At 32.2% G+C, this 16,690-nt stretch overlaps 1 protein-coding gene across 4 annotated transcripts in view; it reads left to right on the forward strand.

Annotated features, from left to right (window-relative positions):
• The window catches only part of KIF2A (kinesin family member 2A), a 70,446-nt gene that overhangs the window by 43,925 nt on the left and 9,831 nt on the right, over positions 1–16,690 (forward strand). For 2 of the 4 annotated variants that reach the window (XM_060295807.2, XM_030843989.3), the window contains exons 6-18: positions 487–587; positions 2,345–2,440; positions 4,186–4,240; positions 4,630–4,792; positions 6,887–6,977; positions 7,077–7,140; positions 7,723–7,814; positions 8,179–8,321; positions 8,625–8,829; positions 9,566–9,676; positions 10,701–10,768; positions 14,055–14,168; positions 15,202–15,352. In XM_060295807.2, coding sequence (XP_060151790.1) covers positions 487–587; positions 2,345–2,440; positions 4,186–4,240; positions 4,630–4,792; positions 6,887–6,977; positions 7,077–7,140; positions 7,723–7,814; positions 8,179–8,321; positions 8,625–8,829; positions 9,566–9,676; positions 10,701–10,768; positions 14,055–14,168; positions 15,202–15,352 — 1,454 coding nt within the window. The remainder of the gene's footprint in view (positions 1–486; positions 588–2,344; positions 2,441–4,185; positions 4,241–4,629; positions 4,793–6,886; positions 6,978–7,076; positions 7,141–7,722; positions 7,815–8,178; positions 8,322–8,624; positions 8,830–9,565; positions 9,677–10,700; positions 10,769–14,054; positions 14,169–15,201; positions 15,353–16,690) is intronic. The other 2 variants (XM_030843978.3, XM_030843971.3) reach the window with 1 other exon arrangement.

Here is a 16,690-nt window from a genome sequence, read left to right on the forward strand (position 1 = left end):
AAATTACAAACTTAATTGCAGATTTTATTTTTACCATTGTGGAAAAATTTTTTTGTTGTTAGTTTAGTCTGTTAATTGGGTTTTTAAATGTATATTTTGGAGGAAACAATTTATAAATATAAAAATATAACAATGTTTCAGTTGCTTTGAATTTAAAATTATGGCCAGATAATTTTGACAGATGTTATAAAAGAAATACTTATGCTTTTTGATCCTTTCCAATTCAAAGATCTTTGATTCTAAACCAAGAGATGACACGTATCAATATGTTAGAGTCATTTTTCATGACTCTTATTTGTATATTGTCCTGTTCCTAGCTTTGTTAAAGCAGCTCATAAGTAAAGTTCACATTTGTCATAGGCATGTTTTGTCACTGTGTACCTTATTTTGGTGTGTGTGGTAAAATTTCATACATAAAATTTTTGTGTATAAGTATGGTACTCTAAAAAGAAAACTAGGCTTCTACAGCTCATCTGTTTCTTCCAGCACGTAGAAAATCTAATTGTGTGAAAGAAGTAGAGAAATTGCAAGAAAAACGGGAAAAAAGGAGACTACAACAGCAAGAACTTAGAGAAAAAAGAGCCCAGGTTTGTAACAGAAACATATTTTGTTTATGCACCAACCAAGGATTAGACTGTGTCAGTGAAAGTGATTGGCTTATGAAAAAATAATTGAGGCATTCATTTAAAGATTTCAATATAGTTCCTTAAATTGATATTGAGGAATAATATAAACTCTTGGGGAAATAAGTTATCGTAACAGATTTTTTACTACATAAACTTTTCAAGTTTTAGTGGGTATGTGTTAGTCTTAAAGCTTGTTCCATTTTGAATAGTAAGCCATTGTGTTACAGAACTCTAATGGATGTATAACATTGAGAATAATAGGATTTTGGCTTTTTAAAAGGACTAAAAATACATTCAGAAAAACATCAAGTTAAGGTATATGGTTATACTATCCATTTTATTGTTTTTCCATGGTTAATAAGTTCAGCATATCACAATGAAAGGGTGGAAATTCGTTGTGTGTTGATTTATACTAGATGTTGAGAGTATCTCTGATGTGCCCCTCTTCTCACATTTCCTTTAGATAGTAGCAAAACTTTACTAGCAATGGAAAAGTTGCTTAGAAGACTGGTCTTTTATCTCTCTACAGGTCTTCACATATTAGAAATTATGCTATTGTACAAATAATTCCTCCATTGTGCTTGCATAGTATCTATTATATTCTCAGAACTTGTTTCCTGTAATACCAGGATTGTTTCCTTATTTAGGAGTATGTTCAAATGCCCTTAACCATAAAGATGTTGTGTTGTGGAATTGTGGAATCAGTATAATACTCAACCTGAATAAATCAACTTATATCTGAAAGTGACCTGAGAATGACCAGTTGGGTTTTGAATAATGCTTGTATCTACTGATACTTAGTACAGATGCCACCTGGTGTTTCCTGTGGGTACTTCATAATACTTTTACATCTCTTTGTGACCTCTTCTTTACATTCTGCTTCTCAGTTGACATAGTTGGTGTTATTTCCCAAAAGGTTAATTGACAGTATGTTACATTAACAGTTTTGAAATTTAGTTGTACTCAAAGCAAGTCTGCATATAGTATATGGGAAAAAGAACCTGACCTAAAATGTTTAACAATTTATACTCATAGCTAGGAGAGGCTGTTAACTGTTGCTATTTGTATCTTAATCTGAATTTTCTCAGTTTTGAAGCAAAATAGTAAATTGCAGTTAGCATGCAGTAGTTTGAATTTTAAAGATTGAAAAAATTATCTTGGCTTTTGATTCCTTTAAATTCTATGTCCTATTGATTTGGGGCTGTATTATACCATGCCTTAGTTTTTTTTAGAGAGTCATTAATAATAGGAAATAAACATAAATGAATCCATAGTTCTACTTTGCTGAAACACTGAATTAGGAATTAGGAAGAAGAATCTGATTAAATGCATTTTTCTAAGAATTTCGGCTTTTCTAGAGTTCTTTATTGATGTTTAGGATGAACACTGTTTTTGTTTTGCTCAGTTTTCTAGGAGAATTAAGGTATACGTATAACATATTTGAAATAGGTCAAAGGTGGTTTTAATAAGGAGTATTTTGTTTGGAGTTAACAGAAGGCATGTAGACTAACAGAATTGTGTTTTTTAATATGAAAGTGATTCCTAGGCATACTATTAATCTTGAACTCTGAAACTATATCACATCTCAGGTTTGAGTTTGGGCTTGGCTGTTATAAATGACGCAACCTATTTAATTTTCAAACCATATATAACATAAACGCAACAAATACTACATTATTGTAATTATAATAAATGATGAATTCTCTGTCTTCTTACAGGATGTTGACGCTACAAACCCAAATTATGAAATTATGTGTATGATCAGAGACTTTAGAGGAAGTTTGGATTATAGACCATTAACAACAGCAGATCCTGTAAGATTCTTTATTAACAGTTGTTCTGGAACTTTTTATGCTGTAAATAAAAACATGTTTGATACCCCCTAAGTTAATACTGTATTTAGTTCTGTAATTTTTTCTCTCTTTATGGGTGCTTCTTCTCCTTCTCTATTTTAAGAAGATCAAGAAACCGTTGGGAATTCCCTGGCGGTCCAGTGGTTAGGGCTCTGCGCTCTTACTGCCAAAGGCCCGGGTTCAGTCGCTGGTCTGGGAACTAAGATCCCACAAGCCACGTGATGCATCCAAAAAAAAAAAAAGAAAGAAAGAAAGAAACCACTCGCACTTACCCTTATTTTCTCATTATTTCCCATAATTTGATACGTTAGACATGCATCTCACAAAGATAATCCACTTCAAAGCAAGCCTCTGTGTCCTTGGTAGGACAGAGCAACAGTCAAGGATGATGTCAGAAGACCCACTTTCCTTTCTGACCATCACTTATACTTTTATCTCAATTCCAAGTTTGTTTCCTCTTGGCTTGGGCCGTAGATCCCACCATCATTCCAACTTACTACTAATTTATTTTAAAATAAATGTTACTCTGGCTTTTAACAATAAGTGATGGCTGTTGAGGACTGCTGTAAACTAGAAATCTAGTGCTTGAAGAATGTTCTGTCTTATGCACCTCCTTTCCTATTGAAGAATGGGAATTTATTGAACAGGGAATACTTTTGTGAGTAACTTGTATTTATGAAAAATGATCCATCTGACCTAGTGTATACAGAATGAATTGGGTACACAAAATACATCTGACTTAGTGTATACGGAATGTATTGGGTACACAAAATACATCTGACCTAGTGTATACGGAATGTATTGGGTACACAAAATACATATAATACACCTGTGTTAAGGCAGGTGTATTACATATGATTTAATAGAGTAGTTCATAACATTTGCATCTCATATATTTTACTCCTTGCTACCCTTTCATTTGTTTAACCTACATCTGAGCTCATACTTTATGACAGTGACTGGAAAACTTTTTCTGAAAAGGGCCTGATATTTTTGGCTTTGAACCATATGGTCTTTGTTACAACTACTCAATTCTGCCTTTGTAGTATGAAAAGCAGCCATAGACAATACATAAATAAATAGGTATGGCTGTTTCAGTAAAACTTTACAAAAGTGGGTAGTGGCTTGGATTAGGCTTTCAGGCCGTACTTTGCCAATTCCTGCTTTATACTAAATATCATTAGAAGGCAAGTATTGGGAACATTAATTTTATGAAAAAATTTAATGTCTAAGAATTGGCATATTATAAAATTGTTCAAATTATTTTGGCCAATAATCTTCTGAGAACTGTGTTTCTTGTCTACAGCTAGTTATCTTTGCCTATAATTTTCCCTATAATCAATCTGAAAATATGCCACTTGGTAGGAAATTTTACTTTTGTCGTATACAGCACATCTTGAAGTGAATAAGGTAGTTTCTTAACGTGAACCTATTGCTACTAAGAGTGGTGGTGTCCTCTACAAAGTTATTTCCTAGTGGTTTACCAAATGACAAAATAAGCGAGTTTCCATTATACTTAGAATTTTTGAAATAATTGTGTCTGATGGCTATTAAAATTTCTTCAAGCTAATTTGTTTTTTAAGCTTACTTATCCTATTTATGCTATGCATAAATTTCTAAAACCTCGGGAGGAAATATTACATAATTAACTTTTCAGTGTTTTATATACCATTGATAATCACTGGAAAAAAATATTTTATTTCTAGATTGATGAACATAGGATATGTGTTTGTGTAAGAAAACGACCACTCAATAAAAAAGGTATGCTTATTGAGTTCTAATCAAGGGTTCAGTTTTGTCCTGTTTGCAATTTATTTTGATAATAGCAGAAATCAGATTGGTTTGGAAGAGTTAAATGTAAATCATTTCATTTGTACATAACCATTATACAGATTTCTGTGGTTAGGTCTGTTGATGTGATACTGTTCTAAGAATTTTTGCCATTCCTGGCTTTACAGAAATCTTGATTTTTTTTTTTTTTTTACTCTGTTGTTGAAATATTCTGTTTACTTGAATGGCATATTTATGGGATATTTATATTTACAGGACTTACTACTTTTATCGAAATTCTTACTACTTAAAATAATTTTTGTGCATTAATTCAAATACTGTGAAAATTACTGGGTACTGATTTTCATTTATTCTTTTAGAAACTCAAATGAAAGATCTTGATGTAATCACAATCCCTAGTAAAGATGTTGTGATGGTACATGAACCAAAACAAAAAGTAGATTTAACAAGGTACCTAGAAAACCAAACATTTCGTTTTGATTATGCCTTTGATGACTCTGCTCCTAATGAAATGGTTTACAGGTAGGTAAATTTGTTTTAAATCAGAATTTTGTTCTTATACTGTGTGTTTACCACCACCACTGAAACTTATGTTGATCTTGGCATATCTCTCCAGAGGTGTAATATCCTTTTCTTTCCCCCTGAGTTTAAACAAATAAGAATATTTAATAAACATGATCATGAATTTTAACACTTGTTTTCTTTAATGCTCCCCAAATCAGTTTTCATTAATGATTAACTTTATACACTATATAACATACCATATGTATGGATAAGGAATTTCTAGAAAACATTTTCTGTACCTCTAGAGATGGGATGTGGCTATTTTTTACTTTTTGATCTCTGCAGTAGTGAAGAAATTTGAAATAACTGTTATACATCCGTCACTTATTTGTCTGAATCTTTATTTAGCACATATGGCCACTTAAGGAAAAAAAAGTTCTGTAAATCTACTTGCATTTCCCTAGTTTTATCATTTCTAAGCTTTGGAGTAGTTTTAGTACATGAAATTCTTGCATGTTCACATTTTCAACTTACAAACAACTCAAACTTACATGTATTGTGCATTGATATCCCACATTTTTATCCAAATTTAGATTTTTATACATAGTTTGTAAACATTTACTTCTTATTATTTAATAGGTCAGTTTTAGCAGCATTGTTATTTCAGTCTATATTAAATTGTCTTGAGTTACTTGAATGCTATGTTTCATTGCCCTTTTATTTTATAAATTTGACTGGAAAACAGAAAGTTAAAGGGTTAATAAGAATCCTAAGAATTGAAGATGTTATAAATGAGATAAGACCAACTCCACTGGTCTTAAGCCAGTAAACTGGGAGTTCAGCTGTAAAGAAAGAGGACAAAACTAAAGAACATGTGAATGCTAGATAGAGGTATTGTGAAAAATTTGTTTTGAAAGGGAATTATAATTATAAATTGTGTATTTTTTACTTTTTTGAGAACTGAGTCCTGTCCTCCCCCCTCACTCCCTTCTCTGCTTCCATTCCTGTCTCATAAAATATGTCTGTCTGACTTTTGTAATCATTTTCAAGAAATCGCTATAAATAAAAGTATGTTTCTGTGTATGTGCTAGATTTAGTAAACATTTTGTGTTTCACCCTGTATTTATGCTTCTTAATTTTACCAGTATTGATTCTCTCCCCTTTCTCTTATCCTTAACTTTTATGGATTGAGAAGTTAGCCTTTTTTTTTCTTTTTTTTTTTGGTCTGATCACTCTTCAGACTCATTTCCAGTTCTTTTTGCTTAGAACATTTTTCTGCTCCTTTTGTTCTGTACTTTCTCCAGTTGTGCCTTTAAAAAAAAATCAATAGAGCTGTATAAAGTGTTCTACATATATTCTTTTGAAGACTGTGTAAAAAGTAGATTTGTTTTCTATCATGCTTTTAGGGCTCTGCTCATTGAAGTATTTTTTTGTCCCTCCCTACCTTTTTATTTTAACTCCAGCAATGATTATACCAATACATAATATTTGGGCATCCTTTTCCTGAATCAAGACTATCAACTCAGAATTCATTGTCTTATAAGCATAATTTATATTTACTTACTCACATTCAAGGAAATTTTACCACTTTTATACTTGTTTAGATAATGTTTTTGTATTTTTTCCCCTCTAGCTTTTCTGTATTGAGATTACCACTCTTGATTCTGTTTCTGTTGAAACCATTGATACTTTTTTTGGGTTGGGTTGGGGTTTTTAGTTTTGGTTTTGGTTTTCATATCTGTCCTACTTGTCTGGCTGATATTACCATATTTTGTTGTTATTTTTTAAAACTTTCCTACTGTCTTCTATATATTATGTCTTTAGCTCAGTTACTATCATGTTTTTTCCCCTGTCCATTATTATTGTGGCCCTTGTTTATTTCGGAATTATTGCTTGAAAATATGCCTTAAAGAGCTTTAAGCAATCCTAGGACATGGGTATTTAAAATTTTAAATCAGTGGTCAATTGTGGCCTCGCAGTTGATCCCACTGATTTGTTAAAAATCTTGGTATATAAGATTTGCTTATAATAACACTTGATATTAGTTTTATTGTTTATTTGTTTAATTTAAATATTAACTGTATGTTCTGACTGGTACATTTTATTTTTAAGGTTTACAGCTAGACCACTAGTGGAAACTATATTTGAAAGGGGAATGGCTACATGCTTTGCTTATGGGCAGACTGGAAGTGGAAAGACTCATGTAAGTAATTCATTACAGTTACATCCTGGTATGAAGCCAGTTTATTTTCCTTATAGCTTAATTCTAAGACCTAAATTCTATTTTCTTTTTAACATATAGACAATGGGAGGTGACTTTTCAGGAAAGAACCAAGACTGTTCTAAAGGAATTTATGCATTAGCAGGTAACTTCCCTTTTTGCATATTATTTATAATATTCTTCTTGAATATTATTCAGGTGGCTTGGAAATAAGATTTGGAAGTACTGTCCAGAATTTTAAGGGTAACTAATGCTATACTTACTATATATTATGTCAGTTTTAGATTAGCGGACTGTTTTGAAAAGAACTGTGCTTTGGGGGCAAAAATCTTGATTATGTTTGTGTTGTAATCTGGCATATTGTTGGAGCTTAGCGTTTGTTGTTGAATAACTGCTTTGTGAAAAGTTTCCATTTGGTATGATTATGAAAGTAACCTTATTATGACCGCCTATAATTTTATGCTATTTATAAAGATAAGTAGTAGCATTCTCTTCTTGAATATGAAGGAGAGTGGCCTCTAAACTTTAAATGTAGAAAAACTATTGCTACTGTTTTCTTTTGAAAATTAATATCCACTTTAATCTTCATTTTTCTTATTGATACTATCATTCTAGGTAAACATTAGTTGATTAGAATTGCTTTTTAAAAACGGAAAATTTGAATTGCTTTTTTAAAACAATATTTATTGCATCTTAATAAATTTTCTCCATATGCAATTATTGACAGCTCGAGATGTTTTTTTAATGCTAAAGAAGCCAAACTATAAGAAGTTAGAACTTCAAGTGTATGCAACCTTTTTTGAAATTTATAGTGGTAAGGTAAGTGGAAACTTAAAAAAATAATTTTTTGTTTTTTAGTTTTTTAAATTATGGTTAAAAAATGCATAACATAAAATTTACCATTCTAACCATTTTTAAGCATAGAAGTTCAGCAATATTCACATTGTTGGGCAGTCATTGCCACCACATAATTGTTATATGTATTTGGAATATTATGTTAAAGTTCTGTGATGAGATTTTTAAAAATTCCCTTTGAAACTCTTTAATTTCAGTATCGATCATTATTATTCTAATAACATTATTACTAGAATTCTTTGAAATAATTTTCAGACTCTGAATGACTCATTTTTATAGAACTATTCTTTTTTTATTTTTAAAGCTAGCTTTCTTTCTTTTTTTTTAGGTTTTTGACTTGCTAAACAGGAAAACAAAATTAAGAGTGCTCGAAGATGGAAAACAGCAGGTTCAAGTGGTGGGATTACAGGAACGGGAGGTCAAATGTGTTGAAGATGTACTGAAACTCATTGACATAGGCAACAGTTGCAGGTAGCTCTCATTTTAATTAAGAAAGGGAAACAGTTTCATGATCAGTTTTAGATACTTTCAAAAGCAAAGCAAGGATGTTATTCAGCGCATTTTGGACGTAAAATCATTACTCATAAAAACTTTTGAAGTATGCCAGATTAAATTGTATTAATCTGGTTATGTTTGTGTTGTTAATTCAAAATGTCTCTTTTGTATTTAAATAATAAAAACTGAATAGTTTTTTCTTTTTTTAATGAAAATATTGTGGTTTGCACATATAAATTGAACTTTTTACATATCAGAGTGTTCTTAATTACATTGTAGAACATCCGGTCAAACATCTGCAAATGCACATTCATCTCGGAGCCATGCAGTGTTTCAGATTATTCTTAGAAGGAAAGGAAAACTACATGGCAAATTTTCTCTCATCGATTTGGCTGGAAATGAAAGAGGAGCTGATACTTCCAGTGCAGACAGGCAAACTAGGCTTGAAGGTGCTGAAATTAATAAAAGCCTTTTAGCACTCAAGGTAAATAAAGTGCATTTAATTGTGAAAAATCTTTTACTTTTGACTTCATTTTTGTTTACTCAGTTACAAAATTATACTATTTGTTTTTTCTAATAAGTAAGAGAGGTATCAAAATTTAGTTGTTTATGTTTGCAGTTACAGATTTATATTGTACCCAGAAATTTTCTTTACACATATTATTTATTCTTTTTAAGGTAGATAAAGATCTGTTAGTCAGCAGGCCAATTCCATTGCTGCTTAGGGAGATTCCAGAGGGCCTTAATCATTAATCAGTCTTTTTTCTTGAAGGAGGGCAAGGAACCATAAAACTGAGCTAAGAAAGTTTCTCAGAAAAATGTGGAATTTCAAAAGTTAGGCCACTATTATATATCTTCCTTGACTAGCAAAGCAAAGAAAGCATTCTATTTTTTTCTTTTGTAGTACCACTTTAAAAGTTTAACTTTTTACAGTTATCCTACTGCCTGTTACTTCTAAACACTAATCATAGTCTCCAGAAGAATCTTTTGGAATTAATAAAGTAGTCTTTTGGATTGGGTTTTTTTGTTTTCCAAATTTCATTTTCTTGAATTAGGATTTATGGGAACATTTCTACTATGCTGTAAATCTCTTAATAGAATTTTCAGAGCTGATCAGATCTTAAATGTTAGGGTTATGGTAAGAGATGTTTTAAATATGTTCATTAAGATTACTGTTTATAAGAAGTAAAATCTATGAAATTTGCTTTCTTAATTTTCAGGAGTGCATCAGAGCCTTAGGTAGAAATAAACCTCATACTCCTTTCCGAGCAAGTAAACTCACTCAGGTGTTAAGAGATTCATTCATAGGTGAAAACTCTCGTACCTGCATGGTAAGTTTGTTTGTTTTGTTTTAATCGTAAATGAATAATTATGTAGTATATATGGGAAAATTATAAAATACATTAATGACAGTCATTTAAAGTCTATTGTGAGAGATACAGCGATACTTGGAAATGTGGTCCCTGCCCGTCTGATAGGATTATATTGTAGTTATAATGCATTCTACTAATTCCAACATCTGAGTCTCTGTGAGATTGGTTTTCATTGATTTCTGTTTTCCTTGCATATTGGTCACACTTTTCTATTTCTTCATATATCTAGAATTTTGGATTATATAATTTTCATTATGAATGAATATTTTATGGACACTCAGGATTCTGTTATGTTCTTCTAAAGATTATTGATTTTGTTATTGTTGTTGTTGTTATTTTAGCTGGCAGTTAACTTAGCTGAACTCAACTCTTGTCTCCCCAGCTGTGGGCATCAACTGACCTTGAAATCTCTGTTTAGCTCTTTTAGACTTAGCTATGTTTCTTGCAGTCAACCTTGTGTTCAGGGGTCAGCCAGAGATTTGGGTAGTATAAATATATATGTAGAATATGAGTTTCTTCCTCTGTGGTTATTTCTCTTCTGGGACAAACTTCACTTCCCAGCTGCTATGGTGCCTACCTCCAAACTCCATCCTTTAGTTTAACCAGTGAAACTCCAGATTTCTATTGAAGTTTTAGTTGTCCTGTGTGACAGCAGCAGAGTTTGCCCTTAGGCAAAAAAAGTTATCAAAAGTAGGGGCGGACAGTCACTCAATGTTACTCCCTTCTTCTAGGTGTTGACCTCCATTTTCTGCCTGATATTTGATCATTTTGTGGTGCCATCAGAGTTGTTTATATTTTAACTGGAGTTTATAATTATTCTTTGATTATGGGTATGAGATAGTGAATTATCTTGGAGCTAAGGTATCATTAATAACTCTTTTTTTAGATGACCATATTAAAATTAGACCTGACTGAGCCATATGTCAGTATTATTTGTCATCATTTATAACATTTTCTTTACCTTTGCATTTTTCCCCCATAGATTGCCACAATCTCTCCAGGCATGGCATCCTGTGAAAATACTCTCAATACATTAAGATATGCAAATAGGTATGAGAAATGGTTATTTATTTTGAAATTTGAAGGGAATAGAACAATATATGGTTCGATTTAATATCTGATAGGGTAAATCTTACTGCATTGCTCTTTACATTTTCAAAAAAAATTTGCATGTTATTCATTGAAATGATGTCTAGAATCATTTTGTCATATTCTAAAAATAATTGGAAATGTGTTGTGTAATTTGGGAAGACATATTTTTAGTAGAATAGGTCTTAAAATCATAGAACATGATTGTATTTTTCCATTAACCAAGTTATATTTCATAATATTTTACTATATTTAAATCATGAAAATTCTTATTATTATATTAAGACTCAAAAGTAAGTGAGTATCAGGAGCCAGTCCGTATTTCTTAAATTGTTTTGCATATGCTGAAAATTATTTCTGATAATCTTAAATATTATACATGGGGAAGCTAGGGTTTAAGTAGGGATAGCACAGTTCTTTCTGGTGTTCTGTATGGGTTACATTTTATTATTTATGGCAATAGTGTTACAGACGTTAATAGACAATTGCATTATTACAAATGAGAGGACAAAAAGCGTTACACATTATTAAAGCAGTTTATTCCTTATAGTCACAAAATGCCCTTGGAATTTTGGATTGTAATAGGCATGTTTATATTTGTTCCAGAGATTTGTTCCCATTGCTCTTGTTTTGAATGACTATATATATAGTTTTAAATTTGTATTATCACATATTGCATTTGTGATTTTAACCTAGAGATAAAATTCCTCTTTGTATTCCATTTCTAGTGTGGAGAATCTCTTAATTTTGCTAAACATGAGTATTTGTACTATTTTTTTGTTTTAATCACTATGGAAATTTTATTTTTAATCTTTCATTAAAGTATGAAATACATATGCATACAGAAAAGTACCCAAAACACAAGTGAATAATTTAATGAATATTTACAAAGTGAAAATTCCTGTCATCAGACCAAGAAATAAAACATTTCCAGTCCCCCAGAAAATTCCCCATGTGTCCCTTTCTAATCACGAATCCTGAATAACATGCCTAAATCCATTAATTTCTACCCCAAGGTAGCCATTGTCCTGACTTTTGTGGAATAAATTTCTCAATTTTCTTTCCCTCTTTTTAAAAATAGTTTTACTACCTATGAATGTATCCCTGAACAATATAGGTAGCTGTATTTGAACTTCACATAAATGAGATCATACGCTTTGTTCTTTGGTATTTTGCTTTTGCTTCAACTAAAGAGATTTTTAAAAATCATCAGTAAAAACTGTTGGAAAGTATAAACTTATTGACCTTTTGTAAAGATATTAAAAATAATAACTTTTAAAAATAATTGAACTTTATTTTTAAATTTAATACCCTTTAAACTTTGAATTATAAGATTCTAGCTATGAACCTTTATAGTACTTTTTTTTTTTTTTTTTTTTTTTTGTGCGGTACGCGGGCCTCTCACTGTTGTGGCCTCTCCCGTTGCGGAGCAAGCAGGCTCAGCGGCATGGCTCACGGGCCCAGCCGCTCCGCAGCATGTGGGATCTTCCCAGACCAGGGCATGAACCCACGTCCCCTGCATCAGCAGGCGGACTCCCAACCACTGCGACACCAGGGAAGCCCCTATAGTACTTTTAATCATTCTTTGTAGTGAACATTTTTGGTATTGTGGGGTTTTTTTCATTAATTTAAAATGCTTCTTGTTTCAGAATTGTTCATGGGAGAGATGAGGAACAGCTTAGTGTAGTAAAATGATTGCCGTGTTGTAGAATTAAAACCCTCCATGTCTTCAGACTTCTGGCTGCAAAGGAATCCCCCTGATGTGAAAATGCTGTATCTGGTTATTCCTCTAGTTCATTTAGGTCCAAGTAAAATATTTTAATTTATTATCACGTAATGTGATTCATTTGCAACCATTACTAACCATCTAGGACAAATAATTCTGTCTTCTATTTCCATATCTCTAGGAATAAAGATTTTCAACCTCATTTGATAGCTCATTTGAGGAATATAATTACTGCATATAGAATAGTTTAGGTTGGGCAAGAGAGCTTTGAATAGAGGAAAAATGTGTGGTTAGGGGCTAATAGGTATCTAAATTAGGAGATTCTGAAAGAATAAGTAATGGGGTTGGGAGTAAAAAGAGTTATTAAGTCAGTATTAGAAATTTAGGTTTGTCAGCACGTGTGTAAATAAGCTTTCCAAAAGGATAAAGGCAAAGGAATCTGGTATTCAACCTTTCAGAGTAGATATTACCAATAGGTCAAATAAAGATTCTAAATAAAAGGAATTATTAGTTTGATCTATGTGACTATTTTTGATGTATACCAATAGTAATTTCATTTAGTTCAACCTAAGAGAAGTAATGAGAAAAACAGAGAATATGGTTAGTATATTGAAGTGTTTAAACATAAGGTTCGTACTCACAGCTAGGTTTGAGCCTCAGTTATGCCACATTCTCATTGAATGAACTTGGGTAAGATACTTTATTGCTCTGAACCTATTTCTCATCTGTAAAGTGGTGATAATAATATCACAATATTGTCGTAATGATTAAATAATATAATGTCTTAAAATATTAATCATAATATCTGATATATAGGAAGTAATTAATAAATATTGCCTACTGTTATGAAATGGGATTGGCCTAAAGAGGACATAGGGAGTCACAAAAATTGGATCATAAAAGCCATGATTTAGTTAAATATAACTGTCAGAGACATTAGCAAAAGCAATTTAAATTCCATTGCTAAAGGATTTTTTTCACCATTGTTCATCACCTGAATCACCAAACACAGGAAATTATCTGAGTGACTGTTTTCTCAGTTTGTTCAAGGATTGCTTTATAGCTAATACCATTCTAGGTGCATAGGAAAGAAGTTAATTAATTATAAATGGCGTATGCCATTAGGACTTAATTCTCTTGTGTCCTGTTTGAAAAGACTGCAAGAGTGTTGAGGACTCATTAATGCTAATAAAATATTCATGGTATTGACTACACAAGGAAATTAGACATGAGTGGTCATGTAGCTAAATACAGGGCATTTCAAATTTAGGTGATGGACTCGTTAAACTTCTAGAAAGATCATGAGAAAAGGAAGGACTATGGAGTAGGGAGTCAATAGAACAGAGGGGTTCAAAATCCTCTTCACATTGATTATTTTTAAGATAGTGTAAATATATTGTCATAACAACGTTGATCCTTTTCTAAACAAATTAAACTGAGTACTAAATGCAAACTTGAAATGTGCATTGCTGTCTTTACAAGAGCATTTTCTTTTAATTTGTTGCTGTTTTGGTGCTGCAGAGTAAAGGAGTTTGGAATTAGTCCATCAGACATTCCCTTCTCACAGGGTAGTGGCAGTCGCCCTGATCTCTCTCCTTCTTATGAGTATGACGACTTTTCTCCTTCAATTACCAGGTCTACTTCATTCTATACATAAGATGTTTATTTTAATAGTTTCTTTTGGATTGTGCTATGTATACATGTTTTATAGCATTTACTTTCATAGCATATACTTTTGTCCTGAGCCATTTTATTTTTCATTTTCATTTTGTTTGGCAGGTGGTGGTTATACTGCATGATCTTCATTTTTATGTACTTTATTAATTTGCTTTAAAATGTTGATTTAGAATTCAGGCTTCCTTTTCCCCTCTCATCTTTTTAAGGATGATGTCATCTTTGCATATTTACCATTGAAGGATAAACTGTCTTATTTAAAATGAATAGTTTACATTCTTTCTGTCTGCAAGGAAATCACAAGGCTCCTCTTGACTTAAAAAGTGTACCCTCTCCCAAATATGTAAATTGAAGTTTAAGGGGTAAACTTTTTTTAATGATAGAACTTTACAGCTTATAATCTTTATAGATTAGAAATATTTCACATGTAGCTATTTTAATTGAGCCTTCTAACTACCAAATCTGCAAAGTGTATTAAATTCTTTGATTTTGGGGGACTTCCCTGGCGGTCCAGTGGTTAAGACTCCACGCTTCCACTGCTGGGTGTGCAGGTTCAATCCCTGGTCAGGGAACTGAGATCCCGTGTGACACACGGTGCGGCCAAAAAACAAAAAAATCCCTGATTTTTGACTGTGATTTATTTATTGATCTAAGTGCCACTGTTAGCATTTTTCTATTCAGCAATTTAGTTGCAACAAGTGTCTCTTATTTATTTTGAAATACTGAATCTGCATACTTTGTTGATTCTCAATTTGTAATGCACAGTAATTATGTTTGAAGTAATTGTAAAGTTATATACCTAAGTAAATTCCTAAAGCTTCACAGCTAAACATACCTTTAGTATTTCAACAGATTTCAGTTAGATTTGATCTGGAAAGCTGACATCATCAATATTAATATGTTTATTGAATTGCTTTTATATTAAATAGGTTGATATTTCTTGTTCCTCTGCATGAATCTTTGTTAATTATAGATACCTCTTATGTGTTTATAGGGTGAAAGAATTGACTGTGGATCCAACTGCTGCTAGTGATGTCCGTCCAATAATGCACCATCCACCAAATCAGATTGATGATTTAGAGGCACAGTGGGGTGTGGGGAGTTCCCCTCAGAGGGATGATCTAAAACTTCTTTGTGAACAAAATGTAAGTTACATAATATAGTTGTAATTATCTAAGTCATTTCATCCATAGCAGAATAAGTGAAAACTATCATCTAAGTCAGGGATCAGCAAACTACAGCCTATGGGCCTGCCATCTGTTTTTACAAATAAAGTTTTGTTGAAACATGGCCCTGCTCATTAAGACCAGAGGTGACAAAGATTGTATGGCTCACAACCCCAAAATATGTACTAAAGTTCACTGACCCCTGATCTAACTATTCTTTTTTCCAGATTTTATACTGATGTTAAAATTGGGGGATTTTTAAAGTAATACAGGGAAAAAACAAGTTTAAGAATTGTACATACAATATATCACATGTATAAAGCTTAGAACAAGATTATGGACACATGCACATGCATTAAAAGGATTCATGAACTGTATCAAAAATGGAAAAAATCTGACATTTGTTAAATCTGGTTGCTTTCTGTATTTTTGAATGTTTGGTGACATTTCATAAATTTAAAATTCTGATTCCCCTGTTACTTAAAAATAATAATATGTGCCCACTGTATAAGGACAATGAGGTATAAAGAAAGAACAAAAAAGCACAAACACATTTTCACATAGTTATTTAACTTCATTTTTTAAATGTATAATCTATATAGTTTTGTATCATTCTTTTCCCACTAAGAATCCTATAGTGGCATTTTCTTATAATGATAAAGGTAGCATTTATTAGTTGCTTACTTCATGACATATATTTGCTAGGCATCTTATGATCTGGTATAGTCCTCACAATTCAGTGTGGTAGATACTATAATTATCCCTGTTTTTAACTTGACTAAGATCATACAAGTAGTAAGTACTGAAGCCCAGCAGGATTGAAATCTGGGTCTTTCTTATACCAGAGTGAAATCTTAGGTCAGCTAAATTGATTGCTTGCTGCAATAAGATATTCTTTGGAAACAGTATAACTTAAGTTAATGTTTTTGTACTTTCCAGCAGGTATTTTAAAGTCCAAAATATTCTAGAGTAAACAAACGGATATCCTACTTTTTGTTATCATGTTTCAAAATACTCTACAAAGTAGGACTCAATGCAGCAGTTCTCAACCAAGAGTGACTTGGCCCCTCTCCAGGGAAAAATGTATGGAGATATTTTTTGGTCGTCACAGGTGGGATGGTGTTGCTAACATCCAGTGGGTTGAGGCCAGGGATGATGCTAAACATACAATGCACAGGGACAGCCTTCCTCCTCCCCCCAAAAATGTCTGTAGTGTCGAAGTTAAGAAACCTGGTTTAAAATAAGAGTTCTGGGCTTCCCTGGTGGTGCAGTGGTTGAGAGTCCGCCTGCCGATGCAGGGGACACGGGTTCGTGCCC

This window comes from Globicephala melas, chromosome 3 (genome assembly GCF_963455315.2).
Source record: "Globicephala melas chromosome 3, mGloMel1.2, whole genome shotgun sequence".
In the NCBI taxonomy this organism is placed as follows: Eukaryota; Metazoa; Chordata; class Mammalia; order Artiodactyla; family Delphinidae; genus Globicephala; species Globicephala melas.